This window comes from Perna viridis, chromosome 1 (assembly GCF_037379345.1).
Source record: "Perna viridis isolate PV_CMFRI_1.1 ecotype Kerala chromosome 1, ASM3737934v1, whole genome shotgun sequence".
Taxonomy (NCBI): Eukaryota; Metazoa; Mollusca; class Bivalvia; order Mytilida; family Mytilidae; genus Perna; species Perna viridis.
The window spans coordinates 63,941,018-63,966,988 of NC_142445.1; the positions used below are offsets into that span (position 1 = coordinate 63,941,018).

The 25,971-nt window shown below is 32.0% G+C and overlaps 2 protein-coding genes across 9 annotated transcripts in view; one reads left to right on the forward strand and one right to left on the reverse strand.

Moving 5' to 3' along the window:
* LOC148629819 (post-GPI attachment to proteins factor 6-like) lies at nt 1-21,162 on the reverse strand. Its single transcript, XM_088557666.1, has 12 exons — nt 21,018-21,162; nt 16,697-16,862; nt 14,798-14,996; nt 13,827-13,960; nt 11,962-12,236; nt 11,142-11,473; nt 10,613-10,818; nt 9,643-9,788; nt 8,950-9,128; nt 8,097-8,363; nt 7,156-7,366; nt 1-1,816 (listed from the first exon to the last, which is right to left on the reverse strand). Exons 1-12 carry the CDS (start codon nt 21,103-21,105, stop codon nt 1,668-1,670), a joined length of 2,352 nt encoding a protein of 783 aa, XP_088413792.1. The 5' UTR covers nt 21,106-21,162; the 3' UTR covers nt 1-1,667.
* Nucleotides 21,152-25,971, forward strand: part of LOC148629820 (choline transporter-like protein 1) — a 21,551-nt gene continuing 16,731 nt past the window's right edge. The window contains exons 1-3 of one of the 8 annotated variants that reach the window (XM_088557711.1): nt 21,197-21,294; nt 22,405-22,583; nt 25,844-25,945. In XM_088557711.1, the coding sequence (XP_088413837.1) occupies nt 25,943-25,945 (3 nt within the window). In that variant the 5' untranslated portion in view covers nt 21,197-21,294; nt 22,405-22,583; nt 25,844-25,942. Of the gene's footprint in view, nt 21,295-22,256; nt 22,350-22,404; nt 22,584-25,843; nt 25,946-25,971 lie in introns of those variants that run through there. The other 7 variants (XR_015917807.1, XM_088557719.1, XM_088557674.1 and 4 more) reach the window with 7 other exon arrangements.

Sequence of the window (25,971 nt, forward strand, 5' to 3'; positions counted from 1 at the left end):
TTAGGAGTTTTAACTTTATTATGCTTTTTATCATTAACAACAACACAATATAATAATTAAATTACAGTAACTTTGTATGGATATGTGTTATATAAATACCAATAAGAATCCAGACTTTATTCACATTTGTTTTGATTGTTTTGAGATTTTTTATAAATAAATTGAAGCCAAAAGTCTCAACTATAGACAAGTAAACTAAAATAATAGGAAATAAAACCAAAATTCTCAACTATAGACAAGTAAACTGAAATAATAGGAAATAAAAACCAAATTAACAATAAAAAAAAATGAATGTTAAAAAATCAATTATCTTATTCAATAAAACAAAGTATAAAAACCTAACAATTGAATGCATCAAAATAATAAAACAACTATGAACATATGGTGGGTAGAACTACTGTAAATTCAAAATTTATCATTGTCAAAAATGTGACTGACTTCAAGTTGCAATAATTTTAACTCACACTGTATCATTTATAGCCTAATTTTTTTTAAATCACAATTTTACTTAAATGACAAAATTGTGTTAATGCACCCAATGATTTCTGAATTTACAGTACTATAAAAAATAAAACAAAAAGTTGCACTATTTGATAATTAAGAACACAATTAAAATGTAAAAGTCATTTTAGAGAGGTATTTTGATTACATATGGCAATCATATAGCACTTTTATTGATATGAGATACAAGGAAAATGTTTGAGATTCATGTATAAAATTACTTTCAATGGAGTAAAGATTATTTCAAACCCAAAAATATGGTTAAAATATTTTCAAAATTGTACAAAAAGGGATGAACATTTACAGATAAAGAAAAATAAGTTAATGTTTAATATTAAATCTAAATATTTTGTAGAACAATAAAATGAAAACTGTAGCCTTGAGAGAATTTTTTTCATGGGAGTAATGAAATGAGAAAAATATTTTTTTGTAAAATGTCTCTCTGTTTTTTTATTATTCCAAAAGATGTAAATTGAAGTTTTCAGTATCAAGGTCCAACCAAACTGAAATCCATTTAATATCAAAGATAGTTGGAAGATAAACTAAAAATAAAAACTCAAACTATGATTTTTGATTGATATAAAATATTGTGATCAAGTACATGACAATAACAATAAAGAGTCCCATCATGTATATGATATACTGATAAAATTCACTTGATCGGTATTAGATATCACACAATTTTTATTTGTAATTTAAAGTCAGTAAGTTCTGTATTTATTTTTGTCCTTTCAAAAGCAATGTTAAAGTTCTCAAACTTACAATATTACACTGTATTGCAAAACAGATTACATGTATATTTATTTTTGCCAACAAATTAATTCGATAGCTATCATTGTATGAGTTTTGACAACAATGGACCTGTTTTTATCACCTGCATGATTACAATCAAGTAATGATATTTAACAACACTCAGAACTAGTATTACATATGACCAACACAAATATTGCTTTATTTTGTCAAAAGAACTTTTTCTATGCAACATATGAATGACCTTATGAAGACTTTTGAGGTCATCTTACGTATTTCAAACATGACAACCATTACTTAAGTTCATCACGTTATAGTACTCTTAGTCTTTTATTATTCTGATTGATCATAAACTGGTAACATGGAACAACCACATAAAGTACTAAGATGTCTCTCGACCACTAGAAATTTCATCATCATAAAATAATGTTCCAGTCTGTCCGAGATTGGATACCATTTGGTTGTAGAATACATTCATCATCAGAATCTTCAACCCGTCCATCAGCTGGCATCATACTGACAGCCTCAACACGTTCAGGTTCAGGCGGTACTAGATTATAACCATCTGTATAAAATATGATTTTTCAATTAATAAGAGGCTATGGACTGTAAATTAATGCTTAAGAGTTTCAGCTTCCATTTTTTAATGTTTGGTCATGGTATTGTTAACCTTTCTAAATCCTCACTTTACTAATGATTGTAAAAATAGTTTTTAATGGGACATTTGTATCTAGATATGCAATTAAGTATAAAAACAATAAAAAAAGGGGTGCGCAAAAGATTTTAAACTACATCACTGGAGAACTAAAAATGAGAATGTGCAGAAAATCATCCCTGATCTTTTTTTGTAGTACTAGAGAATTATTTATCTGTTCTCATGGTATCATCTAAAAGTCACAAACATTGGGGATGACAAAAATTGAAACCTTTTAACTGGAATTAAAAATTCAGTCCTTTTACCTAAATTTTGTTAAAATCAATCCCAACAAAGCTTTTATAGCTACTACCTTTCACCAAAGTTTAAAGGAAATCTGAAAAAAATCAGAGGTGTTTTCTAAGTGACAAGTCAAATCATTAAATTTTTTAACTACATGTATTAACCCCTCCCAAAAAAAGTGGTTCCTCTTCATTGACTTCCGCAAAAATTTATCCCATCCAACTTTTATAGTCACCAATTGTAAGGAATCTGTAAACAATGGAGGATCTAGATAACATGTTCTGACAGACACACAGGTAAAAAATTTCACCCCCACAACTTGTGTGGTGTAGTAAAAGGCGGTGACCATTTGATTTTGTTATGGAACATGGGAAGATAAGATAAGATCTGAGTGAGTTTACTCGGCGATACCCTCCTTGCAATATGTAAAACTTTGATGTTGAATAATCTGCTTTTTATAGTTTCTGGATAAACTTATCTTACTTCATGCACATCTACTTATGACGTTCAGTCTTTCATAGTTTCAACTATTTCCACTTAATAGTTAAGCATTTACAAGGTACAAAAGAATGAAGATTTGTATTAGGAAATCCTAAATGTCAATCAGATGGAAACTCAAAATAGAAGGGCACAATAGAAACATGTTATAAAGATAAAATTCAATTCAGTGGAAGAGCAGATTGAAACAGGGGACAGATGGTTGGACAGACAGCATGATTACAATGTACTATATACCTTCTGTTTTTCAAGTTGGGGAATAAATTGCAGTCATTTTTCTATATACCTGGTCAGTCATCACCTATAGTTAAACCTGTAAAAATTCACCTTATATGATAATTCATTAAGACCTAGACAGAAGTGCTATCCACAACATAAAGTGGCAAAAAATGCTAGGTCGAACAAGATTAAAAGAGTAGAAAAAAAAAAGTCAAATTCTCTTTTTATAGAAATGCACATACTCAATGTGTTTATTAAAAATGTGCAAAGTTTAAATAATATTGGTTCAATGCTTTTTGAGTTAGACTACACAAAGTAGGTACATTCCACATTGTAAGGTCACAAAAAATGGTTTAATTCAATTTGCTAAAAATGTAGGTAAAAAATATGAAAACTTCTCCTTAACAGGATGTGTACATCTTCAATATGAATAAAAACCTTGGGTGAAGTTCTTTTTCAGCTACATATTACATGAAGTTGGTAACCCCTGAACATCATAGACAGAGTAGAGCAGCTACTAGACCTGCATTCACTGGTAAAGAAGCATATCAACAAATCCAACAGTATTTTGGTTGAATAGAGATGACCTATATAGCAGATCTGACAGGCTAATGGATGGTTTTGGTTAGAGATGACCTATATAGCAGATCTGACAGGCTAATGGATGGTTTTGGTTAGAGATGACCTATATAGCAGATTTGACAGGCTAATGGGTGGTTTTGGTTAGAGAGACCTATATAGCAGATTTGACAGGCTAATGGATGGTTTTGGTTAGAGATGACCTATGTAGCAGATTTGACTGGCTAGTGGATGGTTTTGGTTAGAGATTACCTTATAGCAGATTTGACAGGCTAATGGATGGTTTTTGGTTAAGAGATGACCTATATAGCAGATTTGAGTGGCTAGTGGATGGTTTTGGTTAGAGATGACCTATATAGCAGATTTGACTGGTTAATGGATGGTTTTGGTTAGACATGACCTATATAGCAAATTTGACTGGCTAGTGGATGGTTTTGGTTAGACATGACCTATATAGCAGATTTGACTGGCTAGAGGATGGTTTTGGTTAGAGATGACCTATATAGCAGGTTTGACAGGCTAATGGATGGTTTTGGTTAGAGATGACCTATATAGCAGGTTTGACAGGCTAATGGATGGTTTTGGTTAGAGATGACCTATATAGCAGATTTGACTGGCTAGTGGATGGTTTAGGTTAGAGATGACCTATATAGCAAACTTGACTGGCCAATGGATGGTTTTGGTTAGACATGACCTATATAGCAGATTTGACTGGCTAGTGGAAGGTAATACAAGAAACATGATCAGTTAGTTTTATTACTAGAAACATCCTGTAGAAACACAGTATAACAAAATACTACAAATGCTACTTATCAAACACATTTGGCAAGACTTAAAGCTATTCAATAAACACTACACTAAATTTCATTTATAACAAAATTTGTTAAGCCAAGAAATTGGAAGGATGTGAACTTCAATACTGATGGAAATACAATGTCTAGCCTTATCTAAACTGTATCAAAGACATGAGGTATATCAATAACAATTAATCAATTCCTCTTGTAACAACATTTAAGCCAATAGTGTATCAATTTGTTGATTTACTTTTGCATATGATGAAGGATTTGGTTATGAGAAGAAAGGTAATGATTATGATTAAAAGATATATCTTAAAGGTTTCATAAGGTTATAGGATATATTCATATCAATTTTGTTGAGCCAGTTGTAATATTGAATGTAGAAATTTTTATGGTCAAATGAATTGTGACGATATAGTAGCCATTTTTATTCCAAAAAATTCCTACATTTACTAATGTACTTGACCTTGATTATTGTGATAAAGAAAATACAGCAGTATTACAAATCATCCTTTGGCATTGTTCTGATTTATTGTATCATTTCTGAAAATAATTTTTTTCTGATTGGATTAAAGATATTAGAGTTTGGAAGAAACCTTCCCACTATTTTTGTGTGCTACAATTAATTTTTTTAAGAAAATTAAAAATGACAGTGGCCAATTAACAAGAGTCTTCCAGGAGCCTGAATCACTCACCTGGTTCAATTTTGCCTTTCAAGGGCAATACACCTAACAAGAAGTTGTTCAAAAATTTTGACTCAAGAAGAATTTGGTAGGATCAATTCAGCACCTGAAAGTTTCTTTCTATCTATCATAGTTTTCAAGATATTGACTGAAAACTGTATAGCTATTGAAAGAATTTGACTAAACCTAACAGTTTTGGAGATATATGAAAAAAACTACTGTCTGACCTCTATGTTCTATTTTTATTAACGGCAGCCATGTTTTTTAACAGATCAAAAATCCCTGCACTGGTTCGCTGCAGGATACCCCTAGGAACATTTGTACCAATTTTAATTTCAATTGGTCAAGTAGGTTCAGAGGAGAAGATTTTTTTAAAGAAATAACATTAAAAATAGCAAAAAACCTTGAAAAAGGGCAATTACTCCAACATAACTAAACGGATTATAATGAAAATCTGACAGCAGATAGATCAAATCAAACTGAACACTTTTACTTGAACAGAATTTAGGTAAACCTAATGCTTTTGGAGATATATGTGAAAAACTACTGTATGACCCATATGTTCTATTTTTAGTAACGGTGGCCATGTTTTTCGATGGATAAAAAATTTCCACATCAGTTCTATGCAGGATACTCAAAGAAACATTAAAACGAAGTTTAGTTCTAATTGGTCAAGTAGTGTCAGGGGAGAAGAGTTTTGAAAAATTGTCAACAATGACAACGATGACAGACGCCAAGTGATTGCAACATCTCACATGGCATTGGCTGGGTGAGCTAAAAATAAGGTGTAGGTTACCAAAGACAATGTGCATATACATATCTAGATCATAAATAAGCATCTATTTCTCATTATATAGATATGACATATAAAAATCCCCTAAAAATAAATCATAATATGCTTCTAAGAATAAATAATACCACCAAATTTTGGGTGTACATGCAAAGTTCAGGAGTGACAGCATTATATGAAGCCAGAAATATATCTCAGACAGAAAGTATCAATTGTTAGTAATAATAATATTATATATATTTAAATAAATAATAAATACATGTTAAAGTACAAATTTTCTTGGCATGCAATTTACTAAAATCCTATCAGAACTTAAAACCATGCAGAATATAACAATAGGCTAGATAATTGAAGAAGTAAATTGAATCTTTTTTTTTTTTTTTTTTTTTACATTCATGTATTTATCATTATTCCCTGAGCATTAAATGGCCTAGAATAAATAAATATACAGAAGTGGTTGTTTATTGGATCATATCATTTGTTACTATATAAATAGAAACTTTAAATAATTGAAATGACTGGAAACCAAAAAAAACAGATAATTTATTCATTAAATCAAATATTTAGCTTATTCCAATTTCACTTGCTGCTGTATAATAGAAAATTTCAAAATAAATCAACAAGAATTTCTCAATGTAAGTTGAAATTCAGAGGTTGAATCATAACTCTTCAAAAAAAAGACACAGGGAAAAATAAACTGGTTTGTTAAATAAAAGCTAAAGGGAAAAAGAAACCAATATTGATGAAACAAACAAAATAAAAGATATACTTGAGCTAATTCAAACTACATCAAATTAAAAGTTAAACTGATGAACAGCAATCATTACTGAGGGTGATTACAGATTGTTAGTCGTGGCTGTCAACTCAGTTATGGATCAAATCAGAACAATCCACTTCTTAACTGATAAAGTAACAATTATTTGGAAATCTTTTCTATCTATTCTACCTTACTTTCTTAATTTCACAAAAAAGAATAAGTACATGTATGTGGATGTAAAGAAGACAACAATATCATTTCAATGAAGATATATAGAAAACATTTAATAAAAGTAAATCCTAATAAATTTACATTTAGAGTTGTAAACCTTCACAAAAACTTAATTTTAATGACAATAAAGCTAGTACAACCATAATACAGACAATAAATACCATTTGACTAGAGGTAAATATATAAAATGTGACATAATGTAAAAATTCCAAAAAGTAAACATGAATTTACAATATATTAATGTTTAATGATAAATAGCCTGAATTAGCTCATAGGTATGAACTTAGTATAACTAAAGAGTGATAACTATCAACTGTCATTAGAAGTGTTAACTAAAGAGTGGGAGCCATCTTCCAAAACCTGTACATTGCCAGTACCTGAGGTAATAGCGTCCTCTGATTGGATATCCATACCTTGTAAGTTTTTACGTGATGGCAGTAAGAACACTATACTGAGAGCTATGACAACATGCCAGGCACTGTGGGTGTATTTATAGTTCTCATCTGTCTCTAGGAATGCAAAAATAATAAGTCCTGTCCCAGCTAGTAAAACTCCTGGTAATATAAACTTCACATAGCGCCATTTTGATGGGTAACATCCCTTTCGCTTTCGACATTGTACAACCTTTAAGTACAAAATATAAAACCGCATCAAAAGCTAGAGGAAACAGTTTACTTTTTAAAATGGATTAAATTCTCGTAAATATAGATAAACAGCTGCTCAATGAGCAATAGATAAATTCAGTAATTCTGAAATGAAATGTTGGTATACAAAAGCATTCCGACCTTGAAATGATAACTAACAAATCTGGACAGTTCTAAGCTATACTGTTTATAGGATGTCCTCAATATAATTCCAGTTTCAAATCAATCATAATAATTGAATTAAGTATTGTTATCTGTACAAGTCAGGCAAATTTAAAAATAATAAATCATGCTCAGAAAAAACACACAAATTTGATGATGTGGGCACATAGAAGATGACTTGACATTTGGTTTGTCATAGAAGAGTCAGAGGATGCAGAAAAAGACAGTTGGAAGTTACAACAGAATGACACTGAAAAAATGATTTTTCTCCCTTTGATGGTGATAATGGTGATAATGGTGATACTGCCATGCATTTCATATAATTTATACACTTAATTACTGATTTCTTGAAAGCCATTTCTGCATATCAGATAACACTTTGAACAAGATTTCATAGAAATTGTTTGCTTTTTTTTCACCCACTGCCCGATTCTTACAAAGAAAAGCGTTTCATTGGAAAGAGGGAAAAACCAATGTAAAATCACGTGCCAAAGAAAGCATTGATTTAATGAGTGCACTGAGCTTGTTGAAAACACTAATTAACTTACCCATGATATAGACATTATGATAACTCCAGTAATGGCAGGTATAACAAACACCCAGAGTCCATGTTTATTGTGCTCTACACCTAATGCCACACACAAGGCTCCAAGCATGTGGAATATTGATCTTATTGTATCATTTAACCTTGACATTGCTAACAAGGTCACCCAGAAGGATAAAATAGAGCCATAAAAGTCACAGAAACTCAGAACATCATAGTCCATCATACAGAAGGTATACTTCACATTATTGACATCACAGGCATGGTAAAACTGCAAAAAATGTTAAAAAGATATAAAGAATATCTGAATGTGAAATAATAGGAAAACTGTTTGGAATATATTCTGGTTATTGCATACAGATGTTAAAAAAATTCACATCACATAAACTAATAAAAAATTGAAATCTGACCAAAAAAAAATATCCCAATTGTGTACCCCTTTAACTCCAACAAATTAAAGATAAGCGTACTCTTTAAATTTCTTTGAAAGGAACATATTTACATCTGAATAATTAAAATTGGATCAACATTAAGTTTTTCCTATCAAGTCTAATGATAAAGACAATTTTCCCTTTTTAGTCCCTTTTTTCCAAAAAGGGAGGGGCAAAAACCTCCAAAAACTATAGGGCTCTCTTTCATGGAAACAATGTGGTAAAATTTCAAAAAGATCAGATATATTTACTCAAGTTATCGTAAACAAACTAAAGTAATTGGACACCAATGACAATAGGGCAATATCATTATATAACAAAAAATAAAATTAAATAGAAAAAAACTGGCTCACTACCAGTAAAATCTACATTTTATAAAATGAAATTCTGCTAAAAAGGGGTGCTTGGCAGGACTGTGATACTAACTGTAGAAAAGAACATAGTAAAAACATAAACCAATCCTTCTACAAACATCCTCCTTTTGATGGAAAACAATATTCCTGGGATGAAGAAAGCATTACTAAGTGTTAGTAGTAGCATTGTACTGAGAAGTACACCATCTGATTCAGCCTCAGATCCATCTGTACAGCCATAACCTCTCCAATCTGGAAGGGAAACACATATTTACTGGAAACAGTTGAACCCCCTAACATCTCTACCCCACTACAAAAGTAGTGCAATGATCATACAGGCAAACTAATTGCTAATTCACAAAAAATAAATGTGATATTCTAATGTATGTAAAGTGTAAAAATAAACAACAATTTAATTATCTTAATCTTTATATTCCCTTTAAAAAAATACTTGCTTTATTTTCCTGTAACTACAATTACTTCCCCCCTATTAATTTATTCAAGCATCCTCCAAATTTACAGACTTTCAACACAACCCACTTTCTCTGAATTGTAATGATCACGCATATTAAAGTCTAAATCATCAAAAATTATGTTTAATCTTGTGAAATACTTATTCTTCCTTGGTCTTTAATTACCAACTCAAAGAAAATTTCTTTCTGAAATACAAATAGCTAAAAGACATCCATGAATTACTTCCAAAGTTTTACATCTCTGGTTGCAACTTCATAACTGCCTCAAAACCTGCTTTAAATTAAGAACATACTAGACAAACAGTCACAAGCACTAAACAGTAGCATCCCAGAAATAAACTCTTCACAGTTTCCTTTATTTCCACATTTGTTGTCTACACATCTTGTTATATACACCTGTACTGATACTATAGGTGGCTTCATACATCTCTCAAGCTGACTACAAAACAAATTAATCTGATAAATATAAGAACATAAATATTATATATTTTCCTCATTTATCTGCCAGCTTTGGTGGTCTAGTGGTAACAGTTTTTTCAATAAGTGAGTTACAGTGAGTAAAATAGTAAACTTGAGAGTAGATCCTGATTGAATAACCTAATGAACTACTACTGACAATTAATCCTTTTCATGTAACTTTTTTAATATGAGCATATTATCCTAACTTCAAACATTATATATCAATCTATACAACTACAGGTATACTCGACGCCTTTTAAATTTCTTAATAGATTTAACCTTCAAATTGCTCAAGAGTTATGAGTCTGAGATTTTTATACATTTTTTTATTGAAAACCCTAAAAAACTTAGTACTTATGTTTGATTTGTTTAAACTAAATCTAATTATTTTTTTCTTTCAAGAAAATCCAATAATAATGCCACCATTTTTGTTTTTAAAGAGTACATTGGTTACAAACAGTAATCATTGACTTTTATAATTCTCTGTGGACAAATATGTATTTTTTTTCTTTGAAAACTTGTATGAATCTCAGGTAAACCTGTATTTAAACATTAATAATAATATTATTAATCATGTGATTCCATTGACTAACTGAATGTCAATAATCCACAGGTATTTGTCTAAAAAAATCATCCATACATAAACCAAACCCTATAAGGCTATATGAAAGGTGATGTATATACGGTTGATTTTTTCTTAGACAAGTGTCTGAGCAAATATCTAGCAAAATCAGTTTAAATTCACAGAATTATTTTCCTAATACACAATATTTTAAGGCCTTTAGCTGATTGCAAGTATCTTACCCACTCTTATCATAACATTTACTCTTCATTCCAAGATACCACCTGCCACCTGTCGGATATGGAATGTACACATGAGACACAGAGTTTGATGGTGATGTTGTGTTGATAAACAAACGTACCCCTTCTGAACATTCATCTACAGTTGATAATGATGGGATGGAATATTTCATGAGGCACAACACAACAGAAGCATACTGGGTGTGAATCTGTTAACAAAATATTAATATCAATTATAACTTTAAATCACAACAATACAACTAGGATAGAGTCAATGTTAAAATATTGAAGAAAAAAAATAACTTGTTCTCACTACACTGATCTCCTGATCAGCACTATTTCACCAAACTAAAATATGGCCTATACAGTATATAGTGGTATTTGTGCATGCTAAGTTAAGTAAAGCTAAGACCCATTTTGATTGGTTTATTAACAAAAGCTTTATAACAAACATAGACCTATTCTATTCCTGATGGCTTCATTATTTAAAGCATGATTATTTTATCTGAACATCATAATTCAAAGCACCTACCAAGTACAAATTAGAGGTAGAGAAAACTATCTTCAAAGTTCCACCAGAGTCTCTCTCACTTGACAGATCAAAGTAGGTTAATAAGACCTGGTGGTCTGGACAAAACAACCTCATGTTTGGCCATGGGTAAAAGTAAGGATCAGGAAATATAAACACAGAAACAAAGTCTTCATTCATCACGTCAAATCTTCCCATTTGTTGAAGTAATACACATGTGTTGTTGGCAATAGGTGGAGCTGGTTTAGTTCTATATTTAACTATTTTTGTCTTATTTTCATCTTCTTCTACTGGATCAATCAGTTCAGTAAATACATACTGATTCATCAAACAATCTGAAAATTATTAAAAAAAGAAAGTTTAAACTTACAAACTAAATATACATTTGGAGGATAATTAATTTAAAGTTGATCCTACTAACATGTGTGGTAAATTAAGAAAATATTGTGTGCAATAATCATAGTGATTTTGTAATTTTAGAAGAAAATTTGACAGTTCAGTTTCAGTGATATCAAGAAATCATCAGCATCTTTTCTGTTAAAAATTTTGTTAGTGTGAGTTTGATTAATGTGATTTTGAGTCAGTAACATATTTTGAAATAATTTTTGAATTTATAACTTACACAGATAAGTATCATGTTGTGAATGGATTAATTACAGTAAAACAACAGCCTGTGAGACAGAAAATGAAGATTTCACCTTAATATACAATTTAATGCTAAAGGCTACTGGTACAATGAATATAAAATTTAAACTGACACAAAAAGGATAACTTTTTTAGCAATTATAACAACTAACATAAAATTCAGATTTTAGTAACTTACTCTGAGTGTTGACTTCTAAATTAAACTGTATCTCTGTGACATTTGAAAGGGAGTGTGTTGTAACTGTAATGTAATTCCATTCTTTGATGACAGGAGAATTGTACTCCAGGGCACAGTTTTCTGAGGAACAATTCATGTAAGGACTAGATGGAATGCTTGGAAGATGGTGTGAGGATGTTGTCATCATTAGAGGACAGGAAGTGGAATTAGATGTTTCTCTAGAACAACCAGCTACTAACACTGTGTATGATATTGTTCCTTCTGGAACTATTAACCTATAAAGAAAAAAAATCATTTAATATGGGGTAGGCATTGCCTAAATCTGCGAGCACCTTGAGCTTTACTATATATATGTACCGTCTGTGCAAGACTCGTAAAAATTATAATGGACATTACAAAGGTGGGGGGGGGGCCACTCAGTTGAAAATTTTGCTTCGCAAGTGCAATATTTTTATTTATATTTAACCAGCAAGCAAAATCAATATTTCTATTTGAAAATATGTCTTGCTAATTAATGGCGGAGTTTTTTTCAAAAAATGAATAACTTGAACAATTTTTCCCCCAAAATTCCAACTCCATACCCCCCAATTTCCCCTCACTCTCAAAATGGTTAATAACTTTATAGCACTTTGCAATTCTTTACAATTTTTTATCCCTTAAGGGCATCTCTAGCAATATCCATTTTAGTTTTGGCTTGTCAGCTCAATCTGTACATGTACCGGAAATATTACAGTTCACCATGGATGGTGGGAATATTTTACACATATGTGATGTAAACAAAATTCAGACGAGAGCTGAATATTCCAAACAAGAAAATGATTGCCTTTCCAATCTTAGAAAAGCTATACTTCCATTTTGATAAAATAATAGGAGTTGTATTTTTTTCCGAGGTTGGTTAGAATCTTGACAATAGCAACAGTGGAACAGCGGAGATACACGTACCTACATTCACATGGTATTTCCGAAGTTTTTATCAACATAACATTCACTTCTTTAAATGAGTAAACAAATTCGAAAAGACTTGAAAACTATCAGAAAAGATCAATCTATTTTTACTGAAACGTAATCTTAACCTATTTTTTTTTATTTGTTTGAATGAAGGAAATAATGAATTTTCTCCTTAAGAACAGTCACTTTTTGTTACTTCCGTGACATGACTTTTTTTTCGTTAGTATATTGGGGGAACCTAAAGGGAAATTTAGAATGTACACGTAATAACGGTAGAGCTCACACCGCTTTGCGGCGCTTGCTATAAATTTAATTTTGAAGTATAGTACAAGATGACTTTATTCAGATATGAAATAAACATAAAATACTGTAAATTCCTTAAAAAGAATGTTAAAGAATGACCCATTAAACATCATCCATTACATGTATCAAAATTTATTTCAATGTTCAGCATTGCACATTTAGAGTGTTATACATGGTGTGATTTAAGAAATAAATCACAGAAACTCCATTTTATTACTAATTCTAAAATGGGCTGGTCATTTATGTTGCACTATTTTACCCTGCGCGATAGTGAGGGGTTAAATACTGACATAAATGGCCAGCCCACAGTAAAAACAATGATAAAATGGAGTTTCTGTGATTTGTTTTTATTCTAATAGGACTAGTTTATTCATATTTTTAAAAAGACACAACCTATAAGTTGCATAAAATGGAGGTCTATATGGAGAAAAATTCTGTAATGACATCGTAAAACTTATCTAAGACGTTGGAAATGAAAGGCTGTCATAGGTCTATGAGGTTGGTCATAAGTTCATCAAAGTTTTACCATAACTATGGTCTAAAGACCTTCGAAGAATGTTTCATTAGAATATCTTTAAGTAGACAGCTGTGACACTATACTGGTGCAAACTTACCTGAGAGTTTTTGATTTGTTGCTCTGAAGAGATAATGTATAAGTTTTGCCCGCAGTAATTTCATCAATTTTAGCTAAAGATTTGCTAATAACACGGACACCCATTCCATATGCACATTTGTCATTGTTTAAACCCTGAAAAAAATTATTCTGTTGTTTTTCTCAAATTATCATTTTAAAATAATAGAGGCTGTACTTATTATACTAAATACATGTACAAAGTGTATGTATATTTGTATTAATCAATTATTGTTAAAACATTTATACAAAACATACACATTAAAAGTTGAAAGATGAAAAACATTTAAGCAGAAGTTGTTTGTACACAGAAGTACACATATAAAATACATAGGAATGAGCATATATGTACTTAAAAAAAAAAATAGGGCATCTAATAGGACATTAAATAATACCCTTCCAACATGCATAATATTTTTGGGGGTAAAGCAACTTAAAATGGCCATTTTTTTTTAGTAAATAATCTGATCAAACTGAAATTTGAACTTGATCTGTATTTTTTGAGTAAATAATCTGATCAAACTGAAATTTGAACTTGATCTGTATTTAAACTTAATAACTATTCAAAATTTAGAAAAAAAATCCTTAAATATCTTCTAGAGTTCATCTGGAACTATCAAGTGACGAACAGAGGGATTGACAGATGGAAAAGTAACTTGACAGAGGGTATCACATAATACCTTGTCACTTCATGTGGCGGGGTTTAGAACAAAAAAAACAGTTAAGCCAAGTTCACAGAAATATTATGTTCAAGAATAAAACCAACTCTTCTTTTCAGTAGTAAACAACAAAAATGAATCTTCAAATATCAGAAATTGGTTCAATGATAAGCCAAACTAGTGGTTCAGACAGCTTTTCAATTTTTTAGCCCCCCCCACCCCCCCACAAAAAAAAAAATAAAAATCAGATGAATTTGAAAGTTTGCAACCTTTGATATCATGATCTAATACTTACAGCCTGAGTGTATTTGTGTTCTGCCTTTGGTAAAAATCCAGCTAGGAACCATCGTCCTGCTTTAGGATTCTTTATAGAATAGGGTAATGTTACATTGTTTGTAGTAAGTTGGAGTTTATGGCTGTCCTCTACATTAAAACTCTCAGGATATGTTTCATTGTATGGAGATGCAAGGGGATAACTTCCATGTCTAATATATCTGTAAAACAATATCAAGTTTATTCGAATTAAGATGTTGAAACCACTCCCTTTGAAATCTTTGAAATTCTTGATACACTGTCATTTTTTTCGCATGATTTATTACTATATTATATATCAAGTCTAAGATCAAATGTTCCGGTCTTGTTTCATATACAGTTATTACCCCATTGTCTATTTTGGATACTTTTCTACCATTTCCCCATCATTTACCGGTACAATACATTATTTTTATCAAGATACTTTGATGAATTGAATGTATTGCCCAAATGTGAATTGTTTTTGTATGGGAGCCCTTTGTGATTCAAGTGGTGGAATTGCATTATTGTTGCCAGAATATTACTGGATTAAACTCACTTGATATATGATGGGTGCCACTGGCAAGCAGGATATGCTTACCCTTCTGGAGCACCCCATGTCAAGCACCTGATGTCACTCCCATTATTTTGTCTGACTTCATATTGTTAGATCTTTAGTTCTAAGTGTAATGCCTCGTTTTCGTTATCTTCAGTTTTTATATGTAATCAATTATATATTTAGTTTGCTATAATGAGTATGTAGATACCGGTAGTCTCTATGTCCTGTCTTCACTTTGGATTTGGATGTATTTGAATTACCGCATTGTAAACGCTTTGGTATTTTTTTGCTGATATTTAGGTATATTTCAGAACAGTACACTTTTTTTACACAGACAAATGTGCCACACATGAGAATCATATGTTTCAGTTAACATATGATAATTGCATGGTTATCATATGATAATCACATGTTTTTCACAAACATATGATTATCATGTTTTCAAGCCCATATTTTCATATGAGAATCATATGATATTCATATGATTACCATATGATTATCATATGAATCGAGCACCATATGACTGTCATATGTGGCACATTTGGCTGTGTAAGCCATGATTAAAACAGTACATATACATGTAACATGTAAGGGTTTAGATTGCCCATTCATTTTCTTGGATGCTGATAATTTTTCAATTCAATATCCTTACTGATAATGTGGTATTTACTGTTTAAGCAAACCACACCCTATCTAATTCTGAAATAAGTGAAAATGTGGGCACCAAATATAAATATCAAAGCTACATGTAAAGTTTGTAAGATTAATTTGTACCTTACTAATGCCCCTGGTAAAAGTGATAATTACATGCATGAATAGTCCTATTTACAAAATGGTATGATTCTTTAGTTTTTACCCATCTGATATATTACTTTTGTTTGTTTTAAGCAGGTCACATAGTTTTCATTAATGAAATCTTAGAAATTGATGTGACATAGTAAATCACTGAATCTAAGATTATTAAATGATAGAAACTTGTCTACAAAGTATGTAACAACAAAACAAAGGAAGTTAACTTTGTATAACTGCAACAAAGGATTGATAAGGTTTTTTCCAATTATGTTTATCTTAAATGATCCATATGTATGTTTTGAAGTTCACTAAAACAAACTGGTTTAAGTATCAGTAATAAGTCAGAATAACATCAAAAATACCATTTATGTTAAAAATCCTAATAATACTGATACTGGCATCTCATACAAATGAAAATTGTGATATTTTTATTGTGAAGTGTGGTACGTTCATCATTTTTGTTTACTTTGACAATTAGTTTACCCAGATGCTATTTGTACAACATTTCTTGCCAGTTCAACCAATTCCATTTTAGTTCAGATTTATACTTACATAAACACCTCCCTCTGAGGACAGTCAGGAAGGGCTGATGCACTGATGTCCCACAAAACTTCCGTAGCTCCATCAGGTACAATATATTTTGATAAACTTGCTGATTTATAACCTTTGTACTCAACAAGTCTTATTGCAGAGGCCCATTCCACATCAGCTAAAAGGACTGAAAAAAAAATACACATTTTAGATTTAATATCATAAATGTTTGAATGCTACATTAACATGGTCAATAAAATTCAGTAAAAATATAAGTCTATGCATTAATACATTTCTTTTAACTAGAGACTATGGCAGAAATCTAATTACATCTGGTAAAAGAATATATCCCACTTCAACATTGAAAGCATTATGACTTTTCCCTTGAAATGACTATTTCTATTAACTGCATATTTTTTTCGACAAAAAGCCTATTCGATTAAGGAGCAGTCTTTGTAAAAATCATGCAAATTCTGTAATATGTAATACACCTAAAACAAGAGGCTCCTAGGTGCCTGAATCGCTCACCTGGTTGAATTTTGCTTTCAAAGGCAATAAATTTAACAAGAAGTTGTCCAACAATTTTGACTCAAGAAGTCTTTGGTAGGACATATCATAAGGATCATTTCAACAATTGAAAGTTTTTCATCTATCATAGTTTTCAAGATATTGACTGAAAACTGTAAAAAAAAAGAAAAAAAGAAAATCATTTTTCCCCTTTCAAGGGCAATAACTCTGTCAAGGAGTCTTCTGACAACTTTTATCGCTGAACTTTTGTAGTCCTAATAATAAGGATCATTTCACCTATTGAAAGAATTTGGCTAAACCTAATAGTTTTTCAGATATAAGCAAAAAACTACTGTCTGACCCCTATGTTCTATTTTTAGTAACAGCAGCCATGTTTTTTCATGGATCAAAAATCCCCACATCAGTTCTGTGCAGGATACACAAACGAACATTCATACCAAGTTTGGTTCCAATTGATCAAATAATGTCAGAGGAGAAGATTTTTGAAAGAAATAACATTAACAAAAGGCTCCCAGGAGCCTGAATCGCTCACCTTGTTAAATTTTTGCCTTTTAAGGGCAATAACTCTAACAAGGAGTTGTCAGACAATTTTGACTCCATTTGATTCATTGGACACATTTGTAAGCCTTATAATAAGGATCATTTCAACAATTGAAAGCTATTGGCTAAACCTAACAGATTTGAAAATGTATGCAAAAATCTGCTGTCTGACCCCATTGTTCTATTTTTAGAAATGGCAGCCATGTTTTTTCAGAGATCAATAATCTGTCAATTCATTAAGGATACCCTATAAAACAAAAATGTCAACTTTTATTGAATTCTGTAGAGCAGTTTCTGAGGAGAAGATTTATTAAATAACATCATAAACAGAAAAAAACGTCCAAAAAGGACAATAACTCCAACATGGGTCAACAAATTTTCACCAAAATTTGACCACAGATAGATCTCTTTATGCTGAGTAATTTTACCCATGTCAGATTTTTGGTTAAACCTAACCGTTCTGGAGATATATGCAAAAATCCGCTGTCTAACCCCAATGTTCAATTTTTAGTAACAGCGGCCATGCTTTACAACAGATCAAAAATCCAAACGTTTATTTTGTTAAGGATGCCCTTTAAAACGAAAATACCAACTTTCATTGAATTCTGTAAAGTAATTTCTGAGGAGAAGATTTTTTTAAAATAATAACATTAAAAACAGCAAAAAATGTCCAAAATGGGCAATAACTCCAACATGGGTAAACAGATTTTCACCATATTTTGACCACAGATAGATCTCATCATGATAAACACTTTAACCCCATGTCAGAATCCAGCTAAACCTAACAGTTTTGAAGATAAATGTGAAAAACTGTCTGACCCCTATGTTCTGTTTTTAGTAATGGCATCCATGTCTTTCAACGAATCAAAATTCCTCATAATTGTTCTATGCACAATACCCCATGGAGCATTCAAAATAAGTTTGGTTCCAATTGGTCAAGTGGTGTCAGAGGAAAGGATTTTTGAAAGAAATAATATTAAAAATAGCAAAAATCGTTGAAAAAAGGCAACAACTCCAACATGGCTTAATGGATAAAATCCGAAATTTGATCACAGATAGATCTCATCATACTAAGCACTTTTAATCAGTCAGAATTTGGCTAAACCTAATGCTTTTTCAGATATATGCAAAAAACTACTGTCTGACTCCTATGTTCTATTTTTAGTAACAGTAGCCAAGTTTTTCGATGTATCAAAAATCCCCACATCAGTTCTATGCAGGATACCCCAAGCAATATTCATACCAAGTTTGGTTCTAATTAGTCCAGTATTTTCAGAGATGAAGAGTTTTGTATAATTGTTAATGACAATGACAGATGCCAAGTGATGGCAATAGATTACATGGCCTTTGGCAAGGTGAGTTAAAAAGGCTACACATTTTCATTTTTGTAATTAAGTTGTTTTGTTATTATTAGTTTTAAACAAAATATAAAAAATAAAAAGATATAGGCTTTTCAACCATGAATCACATTTTGCATGATCCTTAGCTGCAGAACTACTTAACCGGAATCCACTGTATTCATTTGTAAACCCTGCAATAATTCGGCTACATATGGAGCATAATTACATACACTGTGCATTTCATTAACATAGGCTAATCTCATTGGATAATCAGCCTAACATGTAATGTTTCAGGAGTTGATGAAACACATGATGACATCATCAAACTATATACATGTAGGCCACAGCAACAATTATTAAAGTGGACCACATGTAATTTTATTGATTACTGTGTATTGCCTATTTTCTATGTATATATAAAATATTATAGAAATAAAATAAGAGGAGCATATAAAATAGAATTATAAGAATTGAATATTTCGGCTTTGATGTTTCATGGGCACGTAAAAGCATTGACTGGTTGCACGTTTCAGACATAAAGTGTGTTACTCGCTTCATTGAAAATGAGATAAGGTCAACGCTTTTACATGCAGATGAAACATTCAATCCTTAAATAAGTGCATGTTTATTCGTTTCCTTTGGTTTTATACTGCAACAATCAACTTAAAACTGTGCACTTTTAAAATCCAGTTCCATTGAGATTGTGATCCAATTTTGGTCCAGCAAATATATTTTAACAGTTTAAGGTCTTGCATATGCAAATTTTCTATGCATGTACACAAAATGTCTTAAAATATTTTCTGGGACCATCAAACTTAATTTAGACTAGGATCAAGGTTCTCTATGACCTCTTTCTGCATGGCACTGTGCCACTTGTTACTTTCCTTGCGCCATGTGTTCATTTAACATGTGCCATGTATGAAATTTGCATCACAAATTACAAATCAGCAATGTATTTCCCAACTACGTGTGCTTACTAATCACCTATATCTGTCATAAATCAATATGATTGGTGCATTTGTTTATCATAACAGTAATACAATGTTTTGATTGGCAATTTCTGGGGGTTTAATGTGTCAGGGAGTGAAACGCATGTGTAAAAAAATCTTGGATCGGTCAAATGCGTGATTATCACCGTCTGCAAAATCAATAAGATTCAAATAAGCTGAATGATTTCTACTGTTTTTTTTATGAATAAAATTTGAAAACTTTCATTTAATAAAATATTGAAAGTAACAAGAGTAGAATTAAATTTGAGAAAGATCGGAGAGGGGGGAAAACGATCTTGAATTTATACAACAATGTCTTAACGACCTCAGCATTTATCTGACACAGAAAAGCAATCCAGTATGCTTTACTTTTTTGGAACAGTGATGGGTTGACTCCCAATAGCTCTAAAATATTGTTTAATGATACAGATTCGGACGAAAACGACTGTCTTAAGTTCTTGTGGTTAAATTTTTAATGGCACCAACAAAATGACCACACCTACTAGTCATTTTAATTTCTCTTGAGCTGTGGACCTATGGTCAAGCCTATAGGGAATGGAAAACTTCACCTTAGTATAACTGAGTTAGACAGTACTGATAGAAAGATTTATCATAATTGTTGATTACAAATATTTAAGTTGAAGCTTGTGCTATTAAATATGTCTCATTCACCCTTATCAAACTCTTTGGCAATTTATTTTCTGTGTGAAAGGACACGCGCCAATATGAAAATTTGCCTAACCGGAGAGTGAGCCGTGCGTTCATTTTGATCCATGGAGATCCATGCAATGTACAAATGATAGTGCTGGGCCGAAGACCAAAGCAGGCGAACAGCAAGCCAAAATTGCGAGGGCGTCCCACTACAGTGTATATAGTGTTGCCTGTTGGAGTGATGCTAGCTCCATATAGACATTTCTTGTCAAAAATCTATGTGTGGAGGTTTACCTTCTGCTTCCGACAGTTTTGTTGATAATACGACATAAATCAACGAAGGGATAGCTATTTTGTAAATGATCAACCCATATTTCAACATTTCGCAGCTTTGTTTACAATCATATGATAATTATAAGAGAGCTCAGCAAAGGGAGGCAATAAAGTTACAAAAAGGGGTGTGACGTCATTTTGATTGACACGCAATTTTTACGGCACGTTTCCATTAAGGATTAAGATGCCCTGCTGTCAAAAGGTACACGAAACAAAAGTGAAACCATTTAATGGTCAGGTACATATCCGGGTTAAAATTATATTTATTGGTCGTTGCAGTGAAAATTAAGCATATATTTCGGTTGAACTGTTTCTAACAGGATAAACATAATGTAACAAATGTTCCTAAAGGCATTTCCAATAAAATAATCGATAAGAAATGTTCCATTTGAACTTCTGTTATAAGGAACAAATTATCTTTGACAATTCACGATCAACAAGGAACACTTTTCTGCTACAATTCCATATCTGCTGATGAATCTAGAATCAGATACCGTTACATCGTTGCTGTAAACACCCAGATTCAAATATAATATTATTATACTTGTTTGAAAAAAAAGTGAGTCAAAATCTTTTTCTAGATACACCTAATATCCTTATCTATTTATATTTTTTATTCCCAACATATTGTTCCAAGTGTAATGGACATTTCTTCCAATGAACAGTCGGTATAAAAATGACGAATTGTGTCCCTCTACTTGCCAATTTGTTTCTCCAATAGTAAAGCAGATCTGGTTTGAAAAAAAAAGACATTTGACCAGGATCCCGGTTTCTGCTACATAAATAACGTTCTATCATGAAATAATTCAAGATTCGGCGGTATTCTACATCACTTCTAACCTAAAGAACTTGAGCAAAAGACACTTCAGATTGATTGTTTGGGTTTAACGCCCGAGCAGTAATATTTCAGCTGTATTCAGACACTGAGACGTCCGCCTCATATTTTGACCTACTTAAGCTATATACTACAAGCCCTGCTAAAAATCGTACAAATAAGCGATACATATTGGAAGAATAATCTAGGAACCAAGGTTCAAGCGGAAACTGACAGAATGTACATTCGTACTCCAGATAAAGACCAGACAGGGAAGTCAGACACACACAACAACTAAAAAAAAACCAAGTAAATGAGTAACTCAGACTCCATTAAACACTGGGAGCATGGTGCACCGATAGAGTAAGCGTCCTCTGTTTTTCTAGAAACACCAGCCGATTCAAGTCCAGGATAGACGAAAAAGAAGGGGGAAACTGTGACACGGTGAACAATTCGGTTCTCATGGTGGAGGTAAATACGTGAGTTTATGATTACGACTATAAAATTTATGTAGTGATTACTTCAATCTTGTAGCAACATAGCTGTTCTAGAGAGGAACTACTTGTGTAAGAAGTCTAGCACGGTACAAAAAGTTCGCGTACCGGGGTAGCTATGGCAATCTCTGGCATGATATATGAGTTTTGATATGAAACTCCATACCCAAGGTTGAAGGGATGTCGCCACAGATGAGAGGAAAGTATACTGCATGAAAGGTCGTCGCCTTTGTTGTATAATTTATATATATATGGTCATGAGTTTTCCTTTACCATCGATCTCTAAGTGTAGGTCAAGATATTAGACTGGCTTCATAGTGTATGTAGTATCCTTTATCTCAAGTTTTTTGGATAGATGCGATGTATAAAATCCCGAAACTAAGATTATCTGAAGAGAATACGTCATATGGAACAAGGGACAAGTTTTACGGTCAAGTGCACCGTAAACTCATTGATCGTTATGGTGTATCCATCTCCGCTGGGTTTGTTTACATTGTTGTAGTTTCTCTCTTTCGTTTAAACATCTCATGAGCAACTCGACCGATTTTCTCTGAAAATAGATGATGCTTACCATACCGGTGGATCTTATCCATACTCTCACTTTTACTGAATTATCATGCATTTTTTTGGTTTCTTTGTGGACTGTTTTCGTCTTGTGGTGTCTTTATAGCTTTGTTAGTCAATTAAAATTTGCCAATTTAAACGTTTTCTAGCTTTCACATCGTAAACTGAGGCACTAATTACTGATGTACACGAAATATCAATCTATCGACATATTAAACTCTGCGGATGTTTTTAGAAAAGCAGAGGATGCTTACCCTATCGGTGCACCTGGTCCATGCTCCCAATATTTAGTTGAGTCCGAGTTGCTCATTTGCTTTTGTTACTTTGTATGTATGATTTTTTTAATTACTTTATGTTCTTTGTTGTGTATGTGTTTGACAAAACATACCCCAAGGAAATATAATTTTTCTCTCCCCGATTTCCAGCGCAAATCATTGTGAATCACAGTACGGTAGAAATATAGAAAACGACACTCGCATTATATAAAGCTTAGCATAAACAAATCTTACAATTTGTACAGGAAAATGTGAAGAGATGAAAAAAGCTGAACGGTCTTCTTATCGGCTCCCATTTTTTCCAGAAAACTGTATTAAAACGTTATGTGCTCTATATTGCTCTATAGCACCGACTATATAATAAATAGTGGGCATGGTTGTTCTTCGATAAACCGTTTTTGTACGATGATTAATTTTGCTCTATTTTTGTTCCATGATTCTTGTTTTTCGTCCATGATGTTTTTCATTTTATATCATAACTCATGTTACTTTCCAAGTGGATAAATTTGGTATTACATTTGCTTATGACTACTTCGATGTATAAACGTAAGAAAGAATTTCCGAAGTTCTGCACCTTTGAGAAGAAGTTCTTGGTTTTCTCCGATGTGTTCTGAATAATGAATTAATAAATAAGTTGACAAGAAGAATAATTTCGAAATGTCTTTGGTTTATTTCTTTTAGAAATCGAACTATAGCTATGTTGTTAGTATTTCTCGAAGCCATTCACGTGCAATGTACATATTAAACTTGCGAACTCAACTGTTTTAACATCTTACAGTTACTATCACAGAAACTTATGTAAGTTTCAAAACATTTTTGTCATGGTTTTTAGTATTGCACTTCATCAAATATTGCTCATTTAGTACTTGATGATACTATTCGAAATCCAGTCCATTTGATTTATAGTGGCTCACTCTTCCTACTAGTGCTGGTAGTTTGTATGGAATTGTTATTCTTTAATGTGTTCTAAACTAACTTTCAGTTACGGCCAGCGTTCTTTAAGTCGCAATTTTTCTATATAGTTTAAGTTGAGGTGCACCATGGAGAGAATTAGATGTATCGTTGTGTGGATTTTATGGTGTGTTTGTTCTTTGTGTAAAATCATTTTTGACCTTATATTAAAGGGGTTGGTTAAGGCCTTATAAAACTAGTTTAACCCCACCGCAGACATGCGCCTGTCTGCAGTCAGGAGAATTGTTGGTCATTAGTATATTCTTTGTGTCTTTATTTTACTTTTTAGGGTATTCTGAAGTAGTGTTACCGTTCTGTTACCGTAGATTTTGTTGCTTTGTTGTCGGGGCCTTTCGGAACTTACTAAAAAGTGTGTATACAGTTGTTGACGACCTTTTTGGTGACCTCGGATAGTATTTACTATTTTGGAGTTGTTATACTGGTGCATTTGTTGCTTTTTACCGTTCCTTTTTCTATTGCATGTTTTCCTCGGGTTTCCTTATATATTTTTTTTTCTTTTGCAATCGAGTGCACCATACCTGCTTGTTAAATCTACATTCTGTCATAGCATGGTCCTCCCTAAAAAATTGTGTTACGTTTAAACTGTTTCAAATTTGTCTTTGAATATAATTCATGGGCAACTAAGGTTATCAATTTTCCCCGTCAGCCAGTAAGCGAGTAAGCGACTCTTCAGTTCACAGATAAATTCTTGGGATAACCTGTTGGATATATACATTAGGGCGAGCGTTTATGTGTGTGCATGATCATAAATTACATGTAAGGTATCGTTAGTACATCCCAATAGTTATCCTTGTAACAGCAATAGACATTTCTGTAAACAATTGATTGTGACATAAATCTTCTACACTTCCTTACCAAAAGAGGAAACATAAAGATTATCAAACTTTACTACCCTAAAATACGATTACCATTGCCTCTTTTAAACCATAGAAAATGGACAGATGATCATAATCGCGCCGCCCTTGACAAGGGCAGATACATATACGAAATGAAAAGCTTATAAAAAAATACAGTTGACGTGCGAAGTGTTCAAGGAACAAAAAATGATACTTTCTTGTCATTTTCAACACTCGGAATCGTTGATTACCACCGAACTAAAACAATTACCCATCGGATAAAAAGAACGCATTGTATAAAAACACGAACATTTGAATTTCAAAAAAAAAAAAAAACCAAAACACAATTATAAAAGAATTCTGGGTAAGTCTAGATAACACGTCGTTTTTATAATGACATATGTGACTTCAGTCAAAATATCTCAATCAAAATGATTAAGTATGACTTTTTAGTATAGGGGTTTGTGAATTCGTGGCATTTAATCATTTAACCATTAATACGACGAACGAAAGTGCGAGATCTCATTTCTGTTCATACTAAAGACAAATCTTTAAACGCTGCCTTGTGATATTTCCATGCATATCGTAGTTAATTCAGAAAAAAACTTTCGTCTGCAAATTATCTTTGTAAATAACCAATCGGCGAAAAACAAAAATCATTGGACAAAAACAGAACACATCAGATCATGCCCACTGGAATTTACATTCCCTGCTTATAGTACCATTAATGTATCAGATATTCAGTTAACATTTTAGAGTCATAATGAAAACATCAAGAAATATTACAAAATAACTTTTTTTTCGAATAAAACTTAATTTGAACATTATATAGAAAAAACTTGGAGAAGAATCATTAAACAATGGACCACTAGCTGACAGAAGCTGTACTGATGTTGGATTTCTCATAATATTTTTCTTCTTTGTTATTGGAATGGTAAGATCATGACTGTTAAAATTGAT

Coding starts and splice junctions, on each gene's coding strand:
- LOC148629819 (XM_088557666.1), bottom strand. CDS start 21,105: ATGTTGAAATATGGGTTGATCATTTACAAAATAGCTATCCCTTCGTTG. Junction 13,961..14,797: donor AACACAAATACACTCAGGCT/GTAAGTATTAGA, acceptor AATTTTTTTCAG/GGTTTAAACAATGACAAATG. Junction 11,474..11,961: donor TTTAGAAGTCAACACTCAGA/GTAAGTTACTAA, acceptor AATAATTTTCAG/ATTGTTTGATGAATCAGTAT.